Genomic DNA, 17,968 nt, shown 5'->3' on the forward strand with positions numbered 1-17,968 from the left:
AGGGCACATCTAGATGTGCTCTAATTATTGCACATCTAAGTGAGTGAATCAAGCATAAAGAGAAAAGAAAAAAGAAAAAAGAAAATATCCACACGAATCTCGACATAAAATCAATGACATAGGACTTAGATGTGCAATACTTATGGCACATCTAGATGTGCTTTAACAAAACTGAAATTTAAAAGCCAAATTAACAGACCCACTAACCACGACAGCACATGTAATTTACAGCGCCGAGACGAATCCAGGGGGCATCACCCCTCGGGCCGGCGAGTATCCTCAACATACAGCTTCTCCACCTTTGCCTCCATCCGCCTCGCCGATGACCTCGACGTTGAGGCCTGGCATATTTGCTCAGGGTGATGCCGCGCATGACGACATCCAGAGCGAGCGCATATGCCTGCAAGAACGGCCGCTCCTCTTCTTCCTTCCGGTACACCCACCTCCCAACCCAACCCAGGCTGAAGTGCCAGCTCCCGTCCCCCGCCACTCCTGACGGTGCCCACCAGAAAATTCAGACCCATGTGAAATAGCAAAACCATCGTCAAGAACATTGAAATGAAACCGTTTCATTCTTTTCATTGGCTCCAACCAAACACCAAGATGAAACCATAACATTGCGTTCCACTTCTTCTAATAAAGAAAATAAAAAATAAAAATAGCATTCCGTTCCACTTGGTTCAGTAACCAAGCACACAGTAACAGAACAGATCAGCTCGTTGCGTCACAAACAGTTCAGCTATACCGCAGTGCAACCTTGGAAATAAGGCCTAGATCCATATATTATGCTGTGTTGGCCACACAAATAGCGCTTCGGAAGACTAACCAAATTCACAAGACTGGTGCCCGCTTCAGAGTAGCAGACGTAGCATAAAAGTGCGACAGCACCGAATTAAGTTCACACAAATAGCAGGGTCTAGGAAAACCCAGCAACTACGACGGTATAAGTAATTTACAGTGCCGAGACGAATCCAGGGGCATCAACCCTTGGGCCGGCGAGTGTCCTGTAGACATACAGCTTCTCCACCTTCTTTGCATCGTTGGCGCCTCCATCCGCCTGGCTGATGACCTCGACGTTGAGGCCTGGCATGGCTGCCGCGAGGGACCTGCAGCCACCCAGGGTGATGTCGCACGACGACATCCAAAGCGAGCGCATTGCCTCGTACCGGTGCATGCCTGCGAGAAGCGCGGTGTTGCCAAATGGGCAGTTCCTGATCTCCAGCTTCCTGAGATTCTTGCAGCCATTGAGCACATAGATCATGCCATCATCACTATCTCCTGCAAACGAGACAGAGAGCGTCTCCAGCCTCTCGGCGTACATGCCGATGTACAGGAACACACTGTCCGTGAGAAGGCCAGACATAGATAAGCGCCTGAGGCCCTTGCATGACCGGACGATTGCCCCAAAACCCTCGTCCAGTGGCTGGCCTGTCACGGCATCTACTGACCCATGCAGGCAGATATGCAGTCTGAAGGACGTGATTCGCGAGCAGTTCTTTGCCACCGTGATCAGAGCAGAATTAGTCATTCGACGGCAGGAATAGAGAACAGAGTTTAGCTTCCGACAGCCTGAAGATACTGCAACCAGCCCTTCCTCTGTCACACCAGTGCTTATTAACACATTTGCATTCGCAGGAAATACCCTCAACTCTTGCAGCTCCAGGCAAGAAGAGGCTACAACCTTTAATCCTGCATCACCAATGTGATCTAGTACCTACAACCATTAAGCTGAAGTGAATTATAACATTTTATAACAAGAAACAACCAGCAAGGATGAAACACAAATGAAGGAAACATAAGAAAAACAAAGGTATACTCTAAGAATCCTTTTACCAGAAGTGTTCCACTATAACTATTGAAGTAACCTTCCAATACTAGTTACAGAGCTGTTAAAACACCCACAGAAGGACCTTCTCTGGGATTAGAAACACTCACACAAAGATACGTTGAAACACCCAAAAGTATGTCACCTCTTTGTGTGTGGTTTGTGTGGGTGAGCGCGTTAAGTAACACTGACAATTAAGTACAATAGCTATTAGACAATGTTTCCCTAACATCAATCAATCCCATATCAGTTATTACTAAATCATCATTTTGTCTTTGGTCATTCTCAAAATACAGTACTACGTTGACAGAATTTTCACGCCTACAACTTTTCCTTGTGCACAGCATGGCCAGAGATGCATACTATAAAGTATAAACCGCTGTAGCATTACCAAAGATGCCAAGAGAGATAAAAAAGGGTGTACTTCCAAAGTTCGCTGACATTTTTAAGATTATTATATCTTGCCACATTTGCAGGGTCTGATGTTTTCAAATGTCTATACTGGTACAAACTAGTAGATCGTTAAACAAGTCAACAGATACGTGTGTTCTTAACTTCTTATGCAACCTCTGTCAAAGAGTAAGGGTGCGTTTGGTTCAAGGAATATCCTCGAGAGGCTAGGGATAGCCCTTTTTTTGTATGGCTATCAGGCATTTGGTTCAGAGTTTTGGGTGGTTGGGGATAGCCAGATTCGAAGAATATTCCCTGAAAAACGGGCTGAGCGGAGCCGCCGAAAAGTGGCGGATATGGGCAACCACCCTCGCTCTCGCTCGAAGTGGTACACCCCATCTCATTTTTCCTCTCTCTCTCTCTCTCGCATCGAGCGATGGCAGCCGCTGCACAAGATCTAACGACGCCATGGCTGCTGCTGGTGGTGGCCGGCAAGTCGTGTGCGATGGCGGAGCGCACGGCCGTGGTAGAGCGCGTTGGGGCAGCTGGATTTGGCCAGCGGTGAAGCTCGGGCGTGGACAGGGAAGCTGAGTGGTGGACTGGTGGTGCTGTACAGGAGTGCGCAGCCGCCGACAGGGACGCCGTGCATCCGCCTGACGGCCTGAGGTCGGGGCACAGGAGCTGCTCCTCTGCTCCTTGCTCTCCTATCTTGCATTGTTTTTCTTTAGGCAATCTTGCATAGTTAGTACTCCACGAGCTGCCATGCATATATTTGTTTACAGTGAACACGAGCTGCTCCTTGTGTTCTCGTTTTCTGTTGATTTTCTCTTTACAGGAGCAGCGAACAGAGCGCACAGAGGCGGCAAGCATTTGCTCTGAATTTTACTTGATGAATATACTATCAAATTTAGATGGATTGTTCGTGAATTATGTGCCCTGTATACTTATTCACCTTCAGAAATATGATTGTTTTCCATAAAAAAATAACTGACCACCTCAAAGAAATAAGATTCTTGGAACAACCTATCCATCCATCATCCCTCAAACCAAACATCAAATGGCTATTCTCAACCCTTTTTCATCCCTATACAACCAAACAGAAAAAATGGCTATCCCTAACCGGGTGGTTGGGGATACCCTCAACAACCCAAACTGATCCCTTGAACCAAACACATCCTAACACATAAGAAGTTGAACTAAATGTATTTTGTGTGTTAAATTTACAAAATTCTTGCCTAATAAGTACAACTTAAAACAGCATATTGGGCAACATTACTTGCTAATTACACTACAGCAGGGTTGACAAAAGTAGAACTTCCATATACGTAAACATCTCATTTCATAGGCTTGAAGTGAAACAACACAGCCAACAAAGTAAAGCTCTAGTAACTGCATAAAGTAATTTAACATAACAAGAAACAGACTAAATTTCCCTACCACCAGTGCTACTAAGTCTTACCCACAAGTGTCGGAGATTCTGACATTGGCGAATAATTCCAATAAGATCAACTGTCCGAAACATTGGAGCATAGCTAAGGTTCAAGCATGTTAGGTTCTTGCAAATATATTGTATTATTGGAGTAATCCAACGTGGAGAATCCCAAAAGCCAGATAAACTATTCAGAGAACTGCATTGTTGAATAGCACTGTAGAGACTGGGGAGTGCACCAGCATTATTGCTTTGAGCAACCAATCCTGTACCTAAATCCACCAGCTTAGGAGCGGAAGTAAGAATTTTGGCTAAAACAGCTGGTGGAACTGCACGATTTAACCTTAAGCTTTTAAGATTTGGACTCCTTGCAACAAGACTTTCCAATGCATTAGCACTCACTGCTCCATCCAAGCAAGCAAAATTCAAGGATTCTAATGATGTCGAAGGCTTGGGGAAACAACTAAACCAATGACGGCCTCGAAACTCCACCTGACTCCCTTGTAAGTCAAGTTCCTTCAGAAACCTATAATGAAGAGTTTACAAATTAAGTAATATGACTTGCAATTACCGAAAGAACTTTTCTGAAGCAACACTTAAAAAACTGAAGAGAGGTCGAGATTAATTAATCTTAATAGAACAGAACATGTGTATGAGACAATAACTTCTAAGATACACAATTTTGCCAGGTATTAACATTCTAATTGTTATCAAAATAATCCGGTTTACGAATGACATCATTGTTGGTGACTACTGATGCAAACGACCTACCAGTTCTACAGAAAACAAACGGACAGTGCGCAAACTATTGAATTTCCTTAAAGATGGTATCACCAAATATATGTCACATAAATTATAATAATCCAATCTGGAGTCACATGGAAATGATGCTTTATGAATAGACATGAGAAAATATGTAAATATGACTGGAAGTGTAATAATAGCTGTAACTGTTAATAATAAATATGAAACAAATTTTAAGTGCCTTACGTATGGGCTTTACAAATGTTATGGGTGGAGATCAGAACGTGGGGCCTTGGACCTACACTAAGTGGGCTGCACAATGCTAGTAACAACCATGTACACCTAAGATTAATGAGAAGATATTTTCCATTATCTTATCTTTCAAGCTGTGAGAACCGAGCGGTGTTCGGTTGGCTAGAGCACACACCTGTGAGCTCCTCCACCCACGTTTGAGGCGCAGCCTCCGCAGGTGCCTCACTTTTACCTCAACAACGCACAGTTTAGCGAGCGAACTGCCCCCTTTAACCACTCCTTTTTATCTTTCAAGTTGTGATCTCCAGGTTTCGTTGTGTGAGACTAAGGAGTTTCATTGTTTAAGAGGGCAGGCTCACCAATATACGGCGTGCCGTATGACGCAGCAACTAAAGAATGAAGAACCAAATTTGTTATCTCCTACAAAGTCGATCGCCAGCACCTAGGATCTGACTCTGCCCCAACCAAGCCGACACTGCCAGTACAAGCTACCCTTCGTTAGTGTTTACCCTGTTGCGTACATTGGTACTAAGGTTTTAAGTTTATATTGCTGAAATTCCCTAGCCTTAAATAAATACCGATCGGTGGGCACATGGAATCCACCCACAGAGATACGTACCAAATTATGCAACTACAGTAACAAGTTTGTGGTGAGTTTCAAAACTTAGTAAAAAAATATGTACGATGATTATGGTTAAGAATAGTGAATAATTACCATTATTTGCCTAATTAAGAGTTGGTAACACTTCAAATGCGAGCCCTTCAAGAGGTTGTGGGAGTGGACGTACAACCCACCACCTAGGTTCAAGTCCTCACAGACGTGAATTTATATTCCTATATATACTGTAGGGGTTTCCATGATAGTTTTCTTTCAAAAAAAAGGCGAGCACTTCAATTATATTGATGGGAGGATCGAGAGACTCTAGACCAGGCATATTTGAAATTGGTAATAAATTACTGGTGAAAGAACCGTCGAGTATTCTAATCCTCCTTTAAACTGGAATGATATGACATAGCCAACATTACTACATTAGTGCCTTCCTCTCTTTCCGATGTTCTGGTAATGCCACATTGCTATATGTAAACCACCGACAGTCCACATATGTCTTTTAAAGTTACTGGTGAAAGAGCCCTCAAGATTCCACTTATATAAATGCAGCATACCAAACTTTTTTATATTGATCACATCTCAAAATGTATATGCAGTCATGAAGATTATATAACACTGGAACCATGGATTGCCCCAATATGCAATGCATTCACAATCTCTTAAATAAGTTCGCACAAACTGGTTTGAAGAAACATCCCTTAAAATAAGACCTTTCTTTAATAAACTGAAGTGCATCCACAATCTCAATCATTATTGTTTATCAGAACTCATGGAAATGGAGATAGAGCAATGCCAACTTACAAGGACTTATCAAGGTTTTTCTGTAGGATCATTCAAATGTCATTGATAGTTTCTCGGTTTCCATTCTAAAACAAACATAACATAAATTCGGTATCCAAGATTCAAACAATTGTACAAGGAAGACATCCACATTCAGTAGTCAGTACTATTATCATAACATGAAATGTGAAAGACTTCCAAGCTTGTAGCATTCTGACCTGCAATTGGTGGCAATAGTAGCAAGGCCATCAGTGCTGAACCCCTCACAGCTAACAAGGACTAGTGATCTCAAATTGGGAAATGAGTGAGCAAGGTGATTGAGGCAACCATCAGTGACAACCATCCGCTTCAGGCGGAGCTCTTCAAGGCCAGGGCACGCACGGGCACACGCATCCACCCATGGCTCCGCTGAGGCACCCCACCCCGCAGGGACAAGGTTGAAGTCAGCAAAGCGTGGCTTGCCCTTCACGGTCAGCGAGCGCAGGCAGGGGAAACGCGCGTGCACACGCTCTGGGCGCACGGCATAGCAGTTGGAAATGAACACGGAGCGGCGAGTGAGGCCCTCGATGCGGTACCACGCGTGACACACGAGAGATGCAGCATCGCGGTCACGGTGCGACGATATGAAGCCAAGGATGTGCTCCACCACTTCATCTGGGAAGTAGGGCATGTTGCCGCCTCCCAGAATCCTAACAAACCACAATTAACTTTTACAGTTTCCGGCCGTGACCTGTTCACAGTCACACCAGCACAAGAAACAAAACATTGTGTTAGCACTGGGTACCAATTAACTACCATTTGCTTGAAATTGGTACTGTACAGGCTGATATATGATATATATTCATACTCAAATAAGTACTTGATCATAAATTTCCAAGAATTAACACAGTTAATTAAGCAACAGTCGCACGAATTTTTTGCATCTTTCCATAAGTAGAAGTGTTCGCAAGAAAACCCAGAGATGTCCTCCGACCGCACACCCAAAGAGTGCCATGGGGTTGGGCTGGACTGGAACCCCAAAATTTCCTCTTCTTTTTCTTCCGGAAAAGGAACCCACAGCTATGATCAGCTCAACAAGCAGCGAACGAATCCGCATGAAGCTAGATGGATTAAACTCCTCACAGCTCACAGAAAGGAAAGAAAATACGAGATCAAAACCATCCGGACAGTACAAGCAAGTTAGGGTTCGTCACCAGCCCCCGTCCGGACGGATCGGCGGTCCAGCGGAGCGGAGAAGCCGTGGAGGAGGAGGACGACGGCGGCGACCGTGGAGTCAGAGGAGGATCCCTTGGAGGCGGCGTTCCTCGGTGGAAGGAGGCCTGGACCCGGGGGCGGGTGCTCGGCCGGCGGAAGTGCGGAGCGCGACGACCGTCAGAGTGCTTTGTTATTATCGAATCGTTTTTTATTCGCTTTCTTATCTCACCCACCCCGCCTCCCCTGTCACTAACAGGTGGGCCCTCGCTGACAGAACCCTCTCCAGCGCCTCTCTCTCTTTTCCTCGAGTCACCACCAGAAAGAGCAGCGGCGGCGTCCGGCGGCGCCGCGGCGAGGTGCTGCCCTTCTCCTCTCTCTCGCCCCCTTTCCCTTGGGGCTCCTCTGCCCCCTTTCATTCGGACGTCCCCATGGCCATGGATGACTGACGGCAGCGGCGGCGGATGCCCTCTCTCCCTGCTCTGGTTCCCCCGCTCTCTCTCCCCTGATCTGTTTTTCCTCTCTGGGCTGCAGCGCGAAGGAGGACAGGGACGAGCGGCAGGCCGGCGACCAGCAGCACCCCTCTCTTCTCCGTTGGTGATTCCTCCCCAGGTACTATAACCCTAGCTGTTCGATCTGCTTGTGCATGCTGATCTGAAGTACTGTTCGTGTGCGGTTTGTGTGTATGCGATGGCTCGTGTTTATGCCCTGTATAGCATGCTTCTTTATGATTGGTTAGCTGCAGTTCCGAGGACAACATACTTCAGTTTTGTGCAGCGCCTGAATCTAGCTGGCCGGCGCGCCCTCGATCCCGCCCATCCCACTGGCCGGCGCAGCCACCCGCTCCCCATCTCGCCCATCTTCTTCTTCCACATCTTCTTCCCCTTCCTCTTCCATCTTCTTCCCCCCTTCCCTGGATCCCCCTTTTTCTCTTCTTTATTTACTTGCCCAGGCAGCCCCTTCTAAGTTCCTCCTCTTTCTTTGTTCCTATTCTTCCCCTGCTCTCCATGCACATGAATTTACTGACCACAGATTCATCTTTTGCAGGGTGTGCAAATATTATTTGGGGTCGTCCTACATTTTTAGAATATTTGTTATTTTTATTGCTATATGATCATTCAATTATACTTACTCATTGTGTAGATTTTGATTTGATGCATAAAGCACAAAGCATAGGCAATTCCATAGTTTGTCATCCGAACATGATTTGGTATTGAAAACCCATTGAGATTCCAAGGCCCAATTTCATGAGCATCCAAACATGTGAATTCGTATTCAAGTCCATTACAATTTCCTCCCTGAATTGGAACTGAAACCAATTCAATACGGAAGCCTTCAATACATACATCCGAACACAGCGTGCATGTTGAGCATGATTTGCGTGTAATGTTGTTTTAGGGAAATCATGGTGAATGCTCCTGATGATTTTGTAACTTATGCGTGTCTGTTGAGTAAATGGATGTTTCTTCCATGGTTAACATCTGGAAACTTGATAACAATAGATATGTATTACTATTCACCCCTTTTGTCTGACGACCTTGTGTATGCTTCCAGGTTGGAAGGATGAGGAAGGGACTTCATCCCCAGATGCAGTGGATCTCGTACGTGACGCAGAGCGGCAGGCTGATCAACATCATGATGACCAAGGTGAACCACACCGGCAAAGTGTACCACATGAGGGCGAAGCGGCAGATGGCTCAGAGCCTGGGGCAGATCGCCAAGTTCAAACGCCGATACGAGCAGGAAGCGCCGGAGGAGAACCAAGACAAGTAGGGCAGTGCTGTTTGCAAAGGAGATATGCATTCTCCTTAGCCTTAAGCTGCATCATCAGATTTTAGTTAATGAACTTTGTTCATGGAATTTTGTTTCCATTCTCAGGGATAATGCTGTTTAAACCTCTGCAAGTTCGTGTCACTTGCATGTTGGGATTCTCAGAGCCATAAAACAAAAGGAAATTTTGAAGCCAATTAATTTCTGTTTCGCATCAGTTAATGGTTGGGCATGACAACGTGTCTTTGATTTAGTTCTGTTTCTACTGTATTTCTAGTTTGTTTCAGAACATGTCTTTGAGAGGTCGACTGGTATTGGTATTGTTGCTTGAAATCCTTGCTGTACTTGAGAGATCGATGTGAACAAAGCTCAGCGGTTCTTGTGCTGCTTACCTTGCAGGCTTTGCACAACGTGAGCTTCTGAGAACTGAGTTCAGCAACTTTGGTTACTTCAAGATGATGATGAGTTTTGCCGGGATGATGATTGGCTAGAATTTGAATTAGTTTAGCCTGGAGGAGGAAGATGAAGAGAAAACACAATTATATGAGAACATTTGGTAAAACATCCATCAGTAAAACACACTGGCCTCATCTACTATCGTTCATTTCCTGGTCATTTTCCAACGTGAAAATGAACAAAATCTTGCGTAACAGCCAGCGCCTGCTCCTTTTCACCACTTTGTCTGTCTACATGAAACATTAGCACAGTTTCACATCATAAAAAATTCGGCACTTGTGTTGTGATAAATTTTAAGAAACAAAGTACGGCTATCAAATTTCACACAACACTCGTTGGCCCATTCTGATAATTTGGAAATAAAAAAGGGCAACCTGGTGCATGTAGCTCCCGCTTGCGCAGGGTCCAGGGAAGGGTCCGACCACTTTGGGTCTATAGTACGCAGCCTTTCCCTACATTTCTGTAAGAGGCTGTTTCCAGGACTTGAACCCATGACCTCATGGTCACAAGGCAGCAGCTTTACCACTGCGCCAAGGCTCCCCTTTATAATTTGGAAATAACGCATCATAATTCATAAACAATTCACTTTGGCATGATTCAACATTGCACGTTGCTAATTAGGCATCTAAATGTTATTTTAAAAGGCATATAAGTGTTCAACAGCATGGCACCAACTACAAGGCTCCATGACTTTTAGCATGACTCTTGAGGGAACCTTCCCCTCGACGTGTGTTCTGATAGCCGAAAGCGCCCTGGGAGCCTCCATGAGGATATCCCTCCCCATAGGGAGGCATCTGTCAGGTGGGGCCCAAGTGCGGATACCACTCCCTGTATAGTACGCTCTCCGATATTTATTGATGCTACATCCTCCAGAACTGTGACAGCCATGAATGGTGTCCAAAGTGAGGCGCTCCAGCAATGACGCGTTCTCCACAATGTGGCATGTTAGCTCAACCAAGCTCTTCGTGGAACAAAAGCCGACGATCGTCATGCTCCTTAGGTTGTTGTGGTGGTGTTGCGGTAGCTGCTTCAGACACGAGGAATCCCCGATAATTGAATCATGCTTCATGTCAGGTTGTCGTACCTATAGACAAAACAGCGATTTCATAATTGACACTAGGTATGATTGCAAGATGAGACGTAACTTACTTCAAAGATGAAAGTCTCCAGGCAAGGACAAGCTTCAAGAAATGAAACCAGAGAAAGGTAATCATAATCCGGTGAAATAGATTCATCTCCAATTAGAGAAATATGCAAGTACTTGAGGCGGCGGAATTTGCTAGGTAGCATTGGTGTGCTGATCATCTGCATACAAGGCATCTAAGATTAGTTATATGAGTAGGCACGACAACTGTTATATCCAAACAGCTAGTCTATACTCATCTAAACTTTCAGAACATACCTCATTAGCGAAGGATATGACAAGTCTTTCAACAATTGGCGCATAGGACAGAAGCTTGGTACGAGCATATGCAAGACATAGTTGGACTGACCGAATTCTAAACACTCCATGTCTACGTTCTTTACTTGCAATGCACTTTTCCATGAAATTAATACTAAGCTACCTTTGAAGTGAAAAGTGGAGATATTTGGAGCACCGATGTCTATCACTTGCAGACTTCTGCATAGAGACACTCTCAGGAACGTAAAGCCGCTGCAGCACACGAGGTACCTTCAGGCAAACGATCTCACGGCAATTCAGGAGTCTCAAAAGCTCCAATGCGGGACAATTGGAAAGAAGGCCCTCTAGCTCATCGTCAGCAATCCGTACATTACTCAGAGTCTCAGACATAACCGTGTCAAGCTTCTCCAGCAACCAAGCTCAGCAGTGGGACGGAAGGCACATATGGCTATGTGAAGATACCGAGTTGAGCTTTCACTCCCATTAAATAACAGCGAGCATGGTAAATTGTATGGTTCCTTAGGAATATGAGGCAGATAAATCTCGAGTTCTTCAATTCCTGCTGTAACAGCAATATGAAGCCAACTATTAATATTATAGGAATCAACCTTGTTACACTCAACAAGTTCAAGTCTTAGTTTCTTCATGCCAACGCCTGAGTGGTTTTTAAGAATATGATCAACTTTGTTGACGAGATCCCTTGTCATTTCATCCTTAATGAAACATGTGATGTAAACAAGCAGGGTAGGACTATTAATAAGCAGGGTGAGACTATTAACTGAAACATGTGATAAAATAACAAACGAACGAAGCCAGGCAGGAGCGCCTGCAGTGCCTGCGAAAGCCCAAGGGGGCGACCAGAAGACAAGCGGGCAGCGTCGAATTGTTTTTTCTCATTTATTTTTGAACTGCAGATTTTGTTTCATAAAAGTGAAGGGTTTTTCTACAAAAGTGCAAATATTATTAGGTAAAGATACCACTGTCACTTTGAGAAAATGGGCTATGTGAACTATTAGGACAATTTCAATAGTCGTCTGACGCAACATCGAGCGGCATCTCATATTTCTTCGGCAATTTCTTTTGATTTTGGGCTCGCTAGACGCATAAGACGAGGAGACGGTCAAATGAACAAATCGGTAGATATTTTTTTACTTGATATATCTTTATCTTTAATCTTTAACTAATAATAAATGGACTATTGATTCTGACGGCACGTCAAGAAAATTGCCTCCGAAGTTGCCATGAATTACTCACTATGCCATCCATAAGTCAACAATAAAATGTTCTGTTTTCATTTTACAAGTCGCTGCACCGAACATGGTTTTACCCAGCGGTCCACAATTTTCTAATAGCATGCTAGTAGCCATTGGGTGATTGCACTTTTTTGTTTATTTTTTAATCAAGCATATTTAAATATTTTTAAAAATATCCATATCTTTTTAATCCTAACTCGAAATCTAGCATATTATATATGAAAAATTATCAAAAAACTGTGTATAATTCAAATATGCTATCATCTTGCATGTTAATCATTTCTAAAGTTTGATTTAGAATGCAATCTTAATTAATACCTTTTTATGAGGTATTTTGAAAATGACTATCATATATCTTCATATACCATTTGAATTAGCACAAAAGCTATTATTAGCGCAATAGGGGATGTTGATTCCAATCAGCTACCATGTGCTAAAGGTTACAACAAATATATAATTATTCTCTCTACTTCGCACAGTGCACAATAACCGATCCATATACAATGATGTACACTAGACTACTAATATGCTTGCAACTAAATTAAATCTTGATTTAGATTACAGTTGCAAACACATATATCAGGAAGAGAAAATGGTGTGCACAAGTTATCGTTGAATACTAAAATGTAGTACTTCTCTATTTCCATCAAAAATTATTGGGAGGAACGACAACAAAGGCGTTCAGGGAACCGACTAGGACTCGATCTATATATACCTGGTGAACCGGTGCAATCTGGATCGACCCGGCTCCCCATTTAATCCCCCTCCAAGACGTCCCATCGCCGCAGTTGGCAGCCCTCCGCCGCCTCTCGCGCTCAAGGCCGCCCGCAGCCCTCCGCCGCCACCCCGCGCTCATGGCCGCCCGCAGCTCTCGGCCGCCTCTCGCGCTCAAGGCTTGCGGCAGCCCTCCGCCGCCTCTCGCGCTCAAGGCCGCCGGGAGCCCTCCGCCGCCAAGCCGCGCTCAAGGCCGCCGGCAGCACACCGTCCCCAACCCACGTCTCTCAAGGCAGCTCTACCATGGGTGTGCCGTTCAGCGACCCCACCTTCTTCTCCTTGGAGCAGGCCAAGGCGTTCGTCGGCTGCAACCCGAATCTCTCGGGGGCTCAGATCACCGTGAGCGGCGTACACGTGCGGGACGTGTCAGCTATGGTGGGTTTGCTGAGCGAGAAAGAGGAGAGCTATGGATGGGAGATCGAGAACTGCCATCGTCTGTACAGCGAGGGCAGGAAGTTTGGCGTATTTGTGGACGAGTACGAATCTCTTGTGCGCGATGCGCTAGAGGAGATTGATGGCGCAGGATCTGTGTCGGCCAACACGGCCAACAATCTCGGGTATGAAGCGGCAAAGCTCCTGCAGCTCGTCAAGGGCGACCCTACCCTCGACTACTTTCGCGGGTTCGCCCAGTTTCTGGTCCGCGTCGGCGACGCCGCTTTGGCAGAAGTTGCCCGGGACGCGGGCGCGCTACGACGACTTCCCTGAATTCGAGGAAGACTTCCCGGTTGATCCCGAGCCGGTGTCCCCTCCAGCCGGCGGCGCCGACGCCAACTGATTCTTCGACCCCAATCGTGTACTGATTCTTCGACGCCAACCATGTACGTGTATGGAGTGAGAACTTTATATCTGTCTGTGCAATGTCATAGCATGTATGTTGTGAGGTCAGATCTTCCTTTTAGAAGGTCAAACTTTATTAACTCAGCGCAATGCTTACCAGATGGGTGATCTTCACATCTCTATGCAATGTCATAGCATGTACTGTATGTTGTGAGGTCAGATCTTCCCTTTAGAAGGTCATCATGCCTAAGGCATAACTTTATTAACTCAACGCAATGCTTACCACATGGATTAATTACTGCGATGATCTATCTATCACGTGGAAAAAACTGTTGGAGATCCATCAGTCTACCAAATTTGTTTCTTAAACAAAGTGCAATATATCCAATGCGGAAGGAGTTACGTTGTACGGAGTAATAATCAATTTCCTGTACTGATCTTTTTTTATTTTAAAAAGAAGAAACAATAAGGCTATGCACAAGGTCATTTGTTTTCTGAGAAAATACTATTCACAAAGACTACTGTATCAGGGATCGAGGAGTTGCAGATGTTTAGTTCTAGTTTTTACAACAATCGTTTTTTGTGTTTAGTTGATGCCTCAAGTTTTAGCTTCTCTCAGATTTGTGGACAGAACAAGTGTTTTGTTTTTATGATATAGATATAATCATATTCTTACTACTATTTTAGTTTTTGCAGTTCCTGAAATGACATGCATTTCTCCTTGCTTGTACTAAATAAATAGCGCTATTTATTTAATAAACAACTCATCACAAACATTATAATTTTACATGATTAGTCACGTTCAACAACATGGCACCGACTGCAAGGCCCTGAAACATTTAACATAACTCTAGAGGGGATTATGCCCTCAACGTGTGTTCTGATAGCCAAAAGTGCTCTATGGGCTTCCTCGATTATATCCCTCCTCATAGGGTTGCAACCGCCAGGTTTATCGACCGAACAGCCACAAGAACCGAAACTAGTGTCCAATGTGAGACACTGAAGCGACGATGTGTTCTTAATGATATGAAGTGTTAATTCGACCATGCTCTTAGCAGAGCAGAAGCCGACGATTGTTACGCTCTTTAGGTTGTCATGGCGGTGTTCTGGCAGCTGCCTCAGATGCGAGATATCCCCGACAATCGAATCATGCTTCATGTCAGTTTGCTGTACCTAAAATAGAAAGCCGAGATGACCGTTTCAGTTGTTTTGCCATAGGCACTAGGTATGCTTGCAAGGTGATCAGTAACTTACTACAAAGATGAAAGTCTCCAAGCAAGGAGAAGCTACAAGAAAAGAAACCAGAGAAAGGTAATCATAGGCCGGTGAAATAGCTTCGTTTGCATTTAGAGTAATGTGCAAGTATTTGAGGTGCAGGAATTTGCTAGGTAGAGTTGGTGTACTGATCATCTGCATAAAGATGTCTCGGATTAATCATATCACGTATGAAAGCTGTTATATGCAAATAGCTACCCTATGATCATCACAACGTTTATAATGTACCTCATTACACGAGGATATGTGAAGCGTTTCAACATTCAGTACAGATGGCATAGGCTTGGTCCGAGTGTACCAGATAACGTTGGGCTGATATGAACACGTTATCCTCATGTTCTTTACTCGCAATGCGCCTCCAAATGAAATCTTTACCAAGTTACTGCCACCGATGTCAAAACTCGAGATATTTTGAGCGTTGCTCTCTATCTCCTGGAGCTTTCTGCATTGACCCGCTCGCAGGAAGCTGAGCCGCTGGAGCTGACAAGGTATCTTCACACAAACTATCTCATTGCATCTAAAGAGCCACAGTAACTCCAACATGGAAGAATTGGAAAGAAGGCACTCTAGCTCATCGTCCGTAATCAGCACATTAGTCAGCCACAACTCCTTCAACCTTCTCCAGCAATCAAGCTCAGCTGTGGGACGAAAGACACAGCTGGAGAGCTTAAGATACCGAATTGATTTTTCACTCCCACTGAATAAAAGAGAGCATGGGAAGTTGTACTCTGCCTCACTGATAAGAGACAGCAACATGGAGAGCTCTTCAATCCCTGCTCTAAAAGCAATGCGAAGCCAACTATTGAGATAACAGTGATCAACCTTGCGGCAACAGTAGAGATTAAGCTCTAGTTTCTTCATGCCAACACCCGAGTGATTCTTAAGAATACCGTCAACTTTACTGATGAGATCTCTTGCCATTTCATCTTTATCAATACCATTTCCATTCAAACCTAGTGTTTCCTTACTTAAGGTAAGGTTGCGACAGCATCTCCATGATTGCAGAAATGTGTGTGACACACAAGCCGCGCGAGCAGCCTCTCGTAATGGCATTAGGGCATGTATATGTTGATATATGTCCTGAGAATGCAGAAGCACAGAAAGGAGAAATGTATCAGAATATAAAAAGAAACTTTAATATTAATACTAAGTAATCGCAGCGAGTGGATTGAGGGCTACAAATGAGCTTTTGAGGAAGATTTTCCTGCAATGTTAATTACTTAGTATGGATATTGGTACAATTGCATTCTTACTTAAATTATGCATATGAAAATGAACAAGAATTATTTATTTGCATTTGTGCAAGTCAACATTCAGCACCCATGCAGTGATCGGTGATGCGTTAAACCATACAATGTGATACAATTATATGCAATAATTAAGTCAGTATGGCATCTAAACAAAAACATGTATATTGTGCACAGGGTATAAATAGTACTACCTCAGTTCCTAAATATAAGACGTTTAAACTGCCAAAACGTCTTATATTTAGGAACAGAGGGTGTACATATGAACATTTAGAGCCACAGACGTAGACTGCCAAAGCCAGATAAGAGAACAGTCTTCCATCATATGTGGTTCTTTTTTTCCAGAAAATTTGGTTACTACTACAGCGCAAGGTCTCAACATTGTTGCAGTGTAATAAAGCATTCCACAGATGCTTGGATTGTCAGAACTTGTCATCATAATCTTATACTCCGAATAGGCACACCTAGCATGATTCTAAGTTTGGTTGTAGCAGGCGGTAATCATATGCCAATGAAGAAAGTACTGTGGTGGTGGACTGGTACGAGCCAAACACAGCATAAAGTAGTAAAAACATAGCTATTCTTCAGGTTTATTTAGCTAGTAAAATTTTCACCAGTACCAGGTAAAAGTAAAACACACAATGGTATTTTACTCAACAATTTAATTCGTCAGTTATCAGAAACAGTATACCTCTGGAAGGTCTAGACCTGGTCTTGGACGAGCACCACTTTGTGAATAATCATCTTGCTGGCGCAATTAGCACTTTTTTTTACAGAATGGAGCAATCAATCCATCTGTCAATACATAATTCACAATGAGAGTACATCAAAACTCTGATAGCACAGACAATTCGGCATCCATCCGAGATTAGATAGATCTCAATTCAAGGTTAAAGTGCAGAGGTTACTATTAAATTAAAGAAAAACTGCAGATCAGATCTCAATTCAAGGTTAAACTGAAAAAATTTCTGCAATCATCGAAGGAAAAGAGATGAGAAAGGGAGTAAGATGCGTACCGTGTGGAGTTCTCCGGCGACGGCGCTGCCGGTGGCGCTTCCTGCACATGAGCCTCATCAGTCCCAGATGCAGCACCAGTAGTCGATGCCCGGGATCGCGATCCGGGCCTTTTCGACGACTAAGGCTGAGGGGATCCTGTCAGCGCTGGCGCCGGACGCCGCCGAGCGTTCGCTGGAGGCCAGGGTCTCTAGATAAAATGCAACCCCTTTTGTGTAATAGTATACTCCTATATAAATAAAACAAGATAATAATAAGAGAAGAGAAGAAAATATAAAACACTGGTAATCGGACGGTGGCGAAACACCCTGATACGCGTAAGTCAGGTGAAGATTTGGAAAAAATCCGCCGCCTTAGGGGCCACACGATTAATTGAGTCAGACCGCCCAGATCCGTCTTTACATGGCCGCTGGAGGCACACGGCCCGGGCCTGGGCGGTTCGGTGCCTCGGTCTATTTTTAACTTGGGTTTCCTAATTGTATGGATGGACCGGTCTTGCGAGAATTCACTAACCGAGGCTTTCGGTTCAGCGAGAATTCGGCTCGGTCCTCGGTTATAACCGAAGGGGACCTTTTTTCAAACTTGAAGAGAGAACATACTGGATCGGAAGAAATAAATCGGGAGTCAAATTCCAAGCGAGAAACAATGAAGGTCAGAAAAGAAATCGATCCAAACGTACATTGCGCTGCGTGATATGGCTCAATCAGGCTGCTCATGGCTCCCTTGCATAGCATACATGAATGGTAGGAGGAAAGACATATAGTAGGATATGGACGCAA

General features: G+C 44.3%; 3 protein-coding genes and 1 pseudogene across 5 annotated transcripts; 1 reads left to right on the top strand and 3 right to left on the bottom strand.

Moving 5' to 3' along the window:
* Positions 1 to 757: 757 nt before the first annotated feature.
* On the bottom strand, positions 758 to 7,407 carry LOC123104279 (transport inhibitor response 1-like protein Os11g0515500). Of its 2 annotated transcripts, none has more exons than XM_044526068.1 (4): positions 7,224 to 7,407; positions 6,249 to 6,760; positions 3,675 to 4,170; positions 758 to 1,714 (listed from the first exon to the last, which is right to left on the bottom strand). In XM_044526068.1, the coding sequence occupies exons 2-4, from the start codon at positions 6,698 to 6,700 to the stop codon at positions 953 to 955; spliced, it is 1,710 nt and encodes a 569-aa protein (XP_044382003.1). In that variant the 5' UTR covers positions 6,701 to 6,760; positions 7,224 to 7,407; the 3' UTR covers positions 758 to 952. The 2 variants fall into 2 exon arrangements, with proteins under 2 accessions (XP_044382003.1, XP_044382002.1); XM_044526067.1 differs by having other exon boundaries at positions 7,203 to 7,407.
* LOC123104280 (uncharacterized) lies at positions 7,061 to 9,208 on the top strand. The gene is made up of 3 exons (XM_044526069.1): positions 7,061 to 7,580; positions 7,756 to 7,833; positions 8,776 to 9,208. The coding sequence occupies exons 1-3, from the start codon at positions 7,092 to 7,094 to the stop codon at positions 8,992 to 8,994; spliced, it is 786 nt and encodes a 261-aa protein (XP_044382004.1). The 5' UTR covers positions 7,061 to 7,091; the 3' UTR covers positions 8,995 to 9,208.
* Positions 9,209 to 10,726: 1,518 nt separating this feature from the next.
* LOC123101439 (uncharacterized) lies at positions 10,727 to 11,556 on the bottom strand (annotated as a pseudogene).
* A 2,822-nt stretch (positions 11,557 to 14,378) lies between these two features.
* On the bottom strand, positions 14,379 to 17,591 carry LOC123104281 (uncharacterized). 2 transcript variants are annotated; one of them, XM_044526070.1, is made up of 5 exons: positions 17,192 to 17,591; positions 16,867 to 16,970; positions 15,157 to 16,008; positions 14,908 to 15,063; positions 14,379 to 14,826 (listed from the first exon to the last, which is right to left on the bottom strand). In XM_044526070.1, exons 3-5 carry the CDS (start codon positions 15,979 to 15,981, stop codon positions 14,446 to 14,448), a joined length of 1,362 nt encoding a protein of 453 aa, XP_044382005.1. In that variant the 5' UTR covers positions 15,982 to 16,008; positions 16,867 to 16,970; positions 17,192 to 17,591; the 3' UTR covers positions 14,379 to 14,445. The 2 variants fall into 2 exon arrangements, with proteins under 2 accessions (XP_044382005.1, XP_044382006.1); XM_044526071.1 differs by lacking the exon at positions 14,908 to 15,063.
* Between the last annotated feature and the right edge of the window lie 377 nt (positions 17,592 to 17,968).

This window comes from Triticum aestivum, chromosome 5A, assembly GCF_018294505.1.
Source record: "Triticum aestivum cultivar Chinese Spring chromosome 5A, IWGSC CS RefSeq v2.1, whole genome shotgun sequence".
NCBI classification, from domain to species: domain Eukaryota; kingdom Viridiplantae; phylum Streptophyta; class Magnoliopsida; order Poales; family Poaceae; genus Triticum; species Triticum aestivum.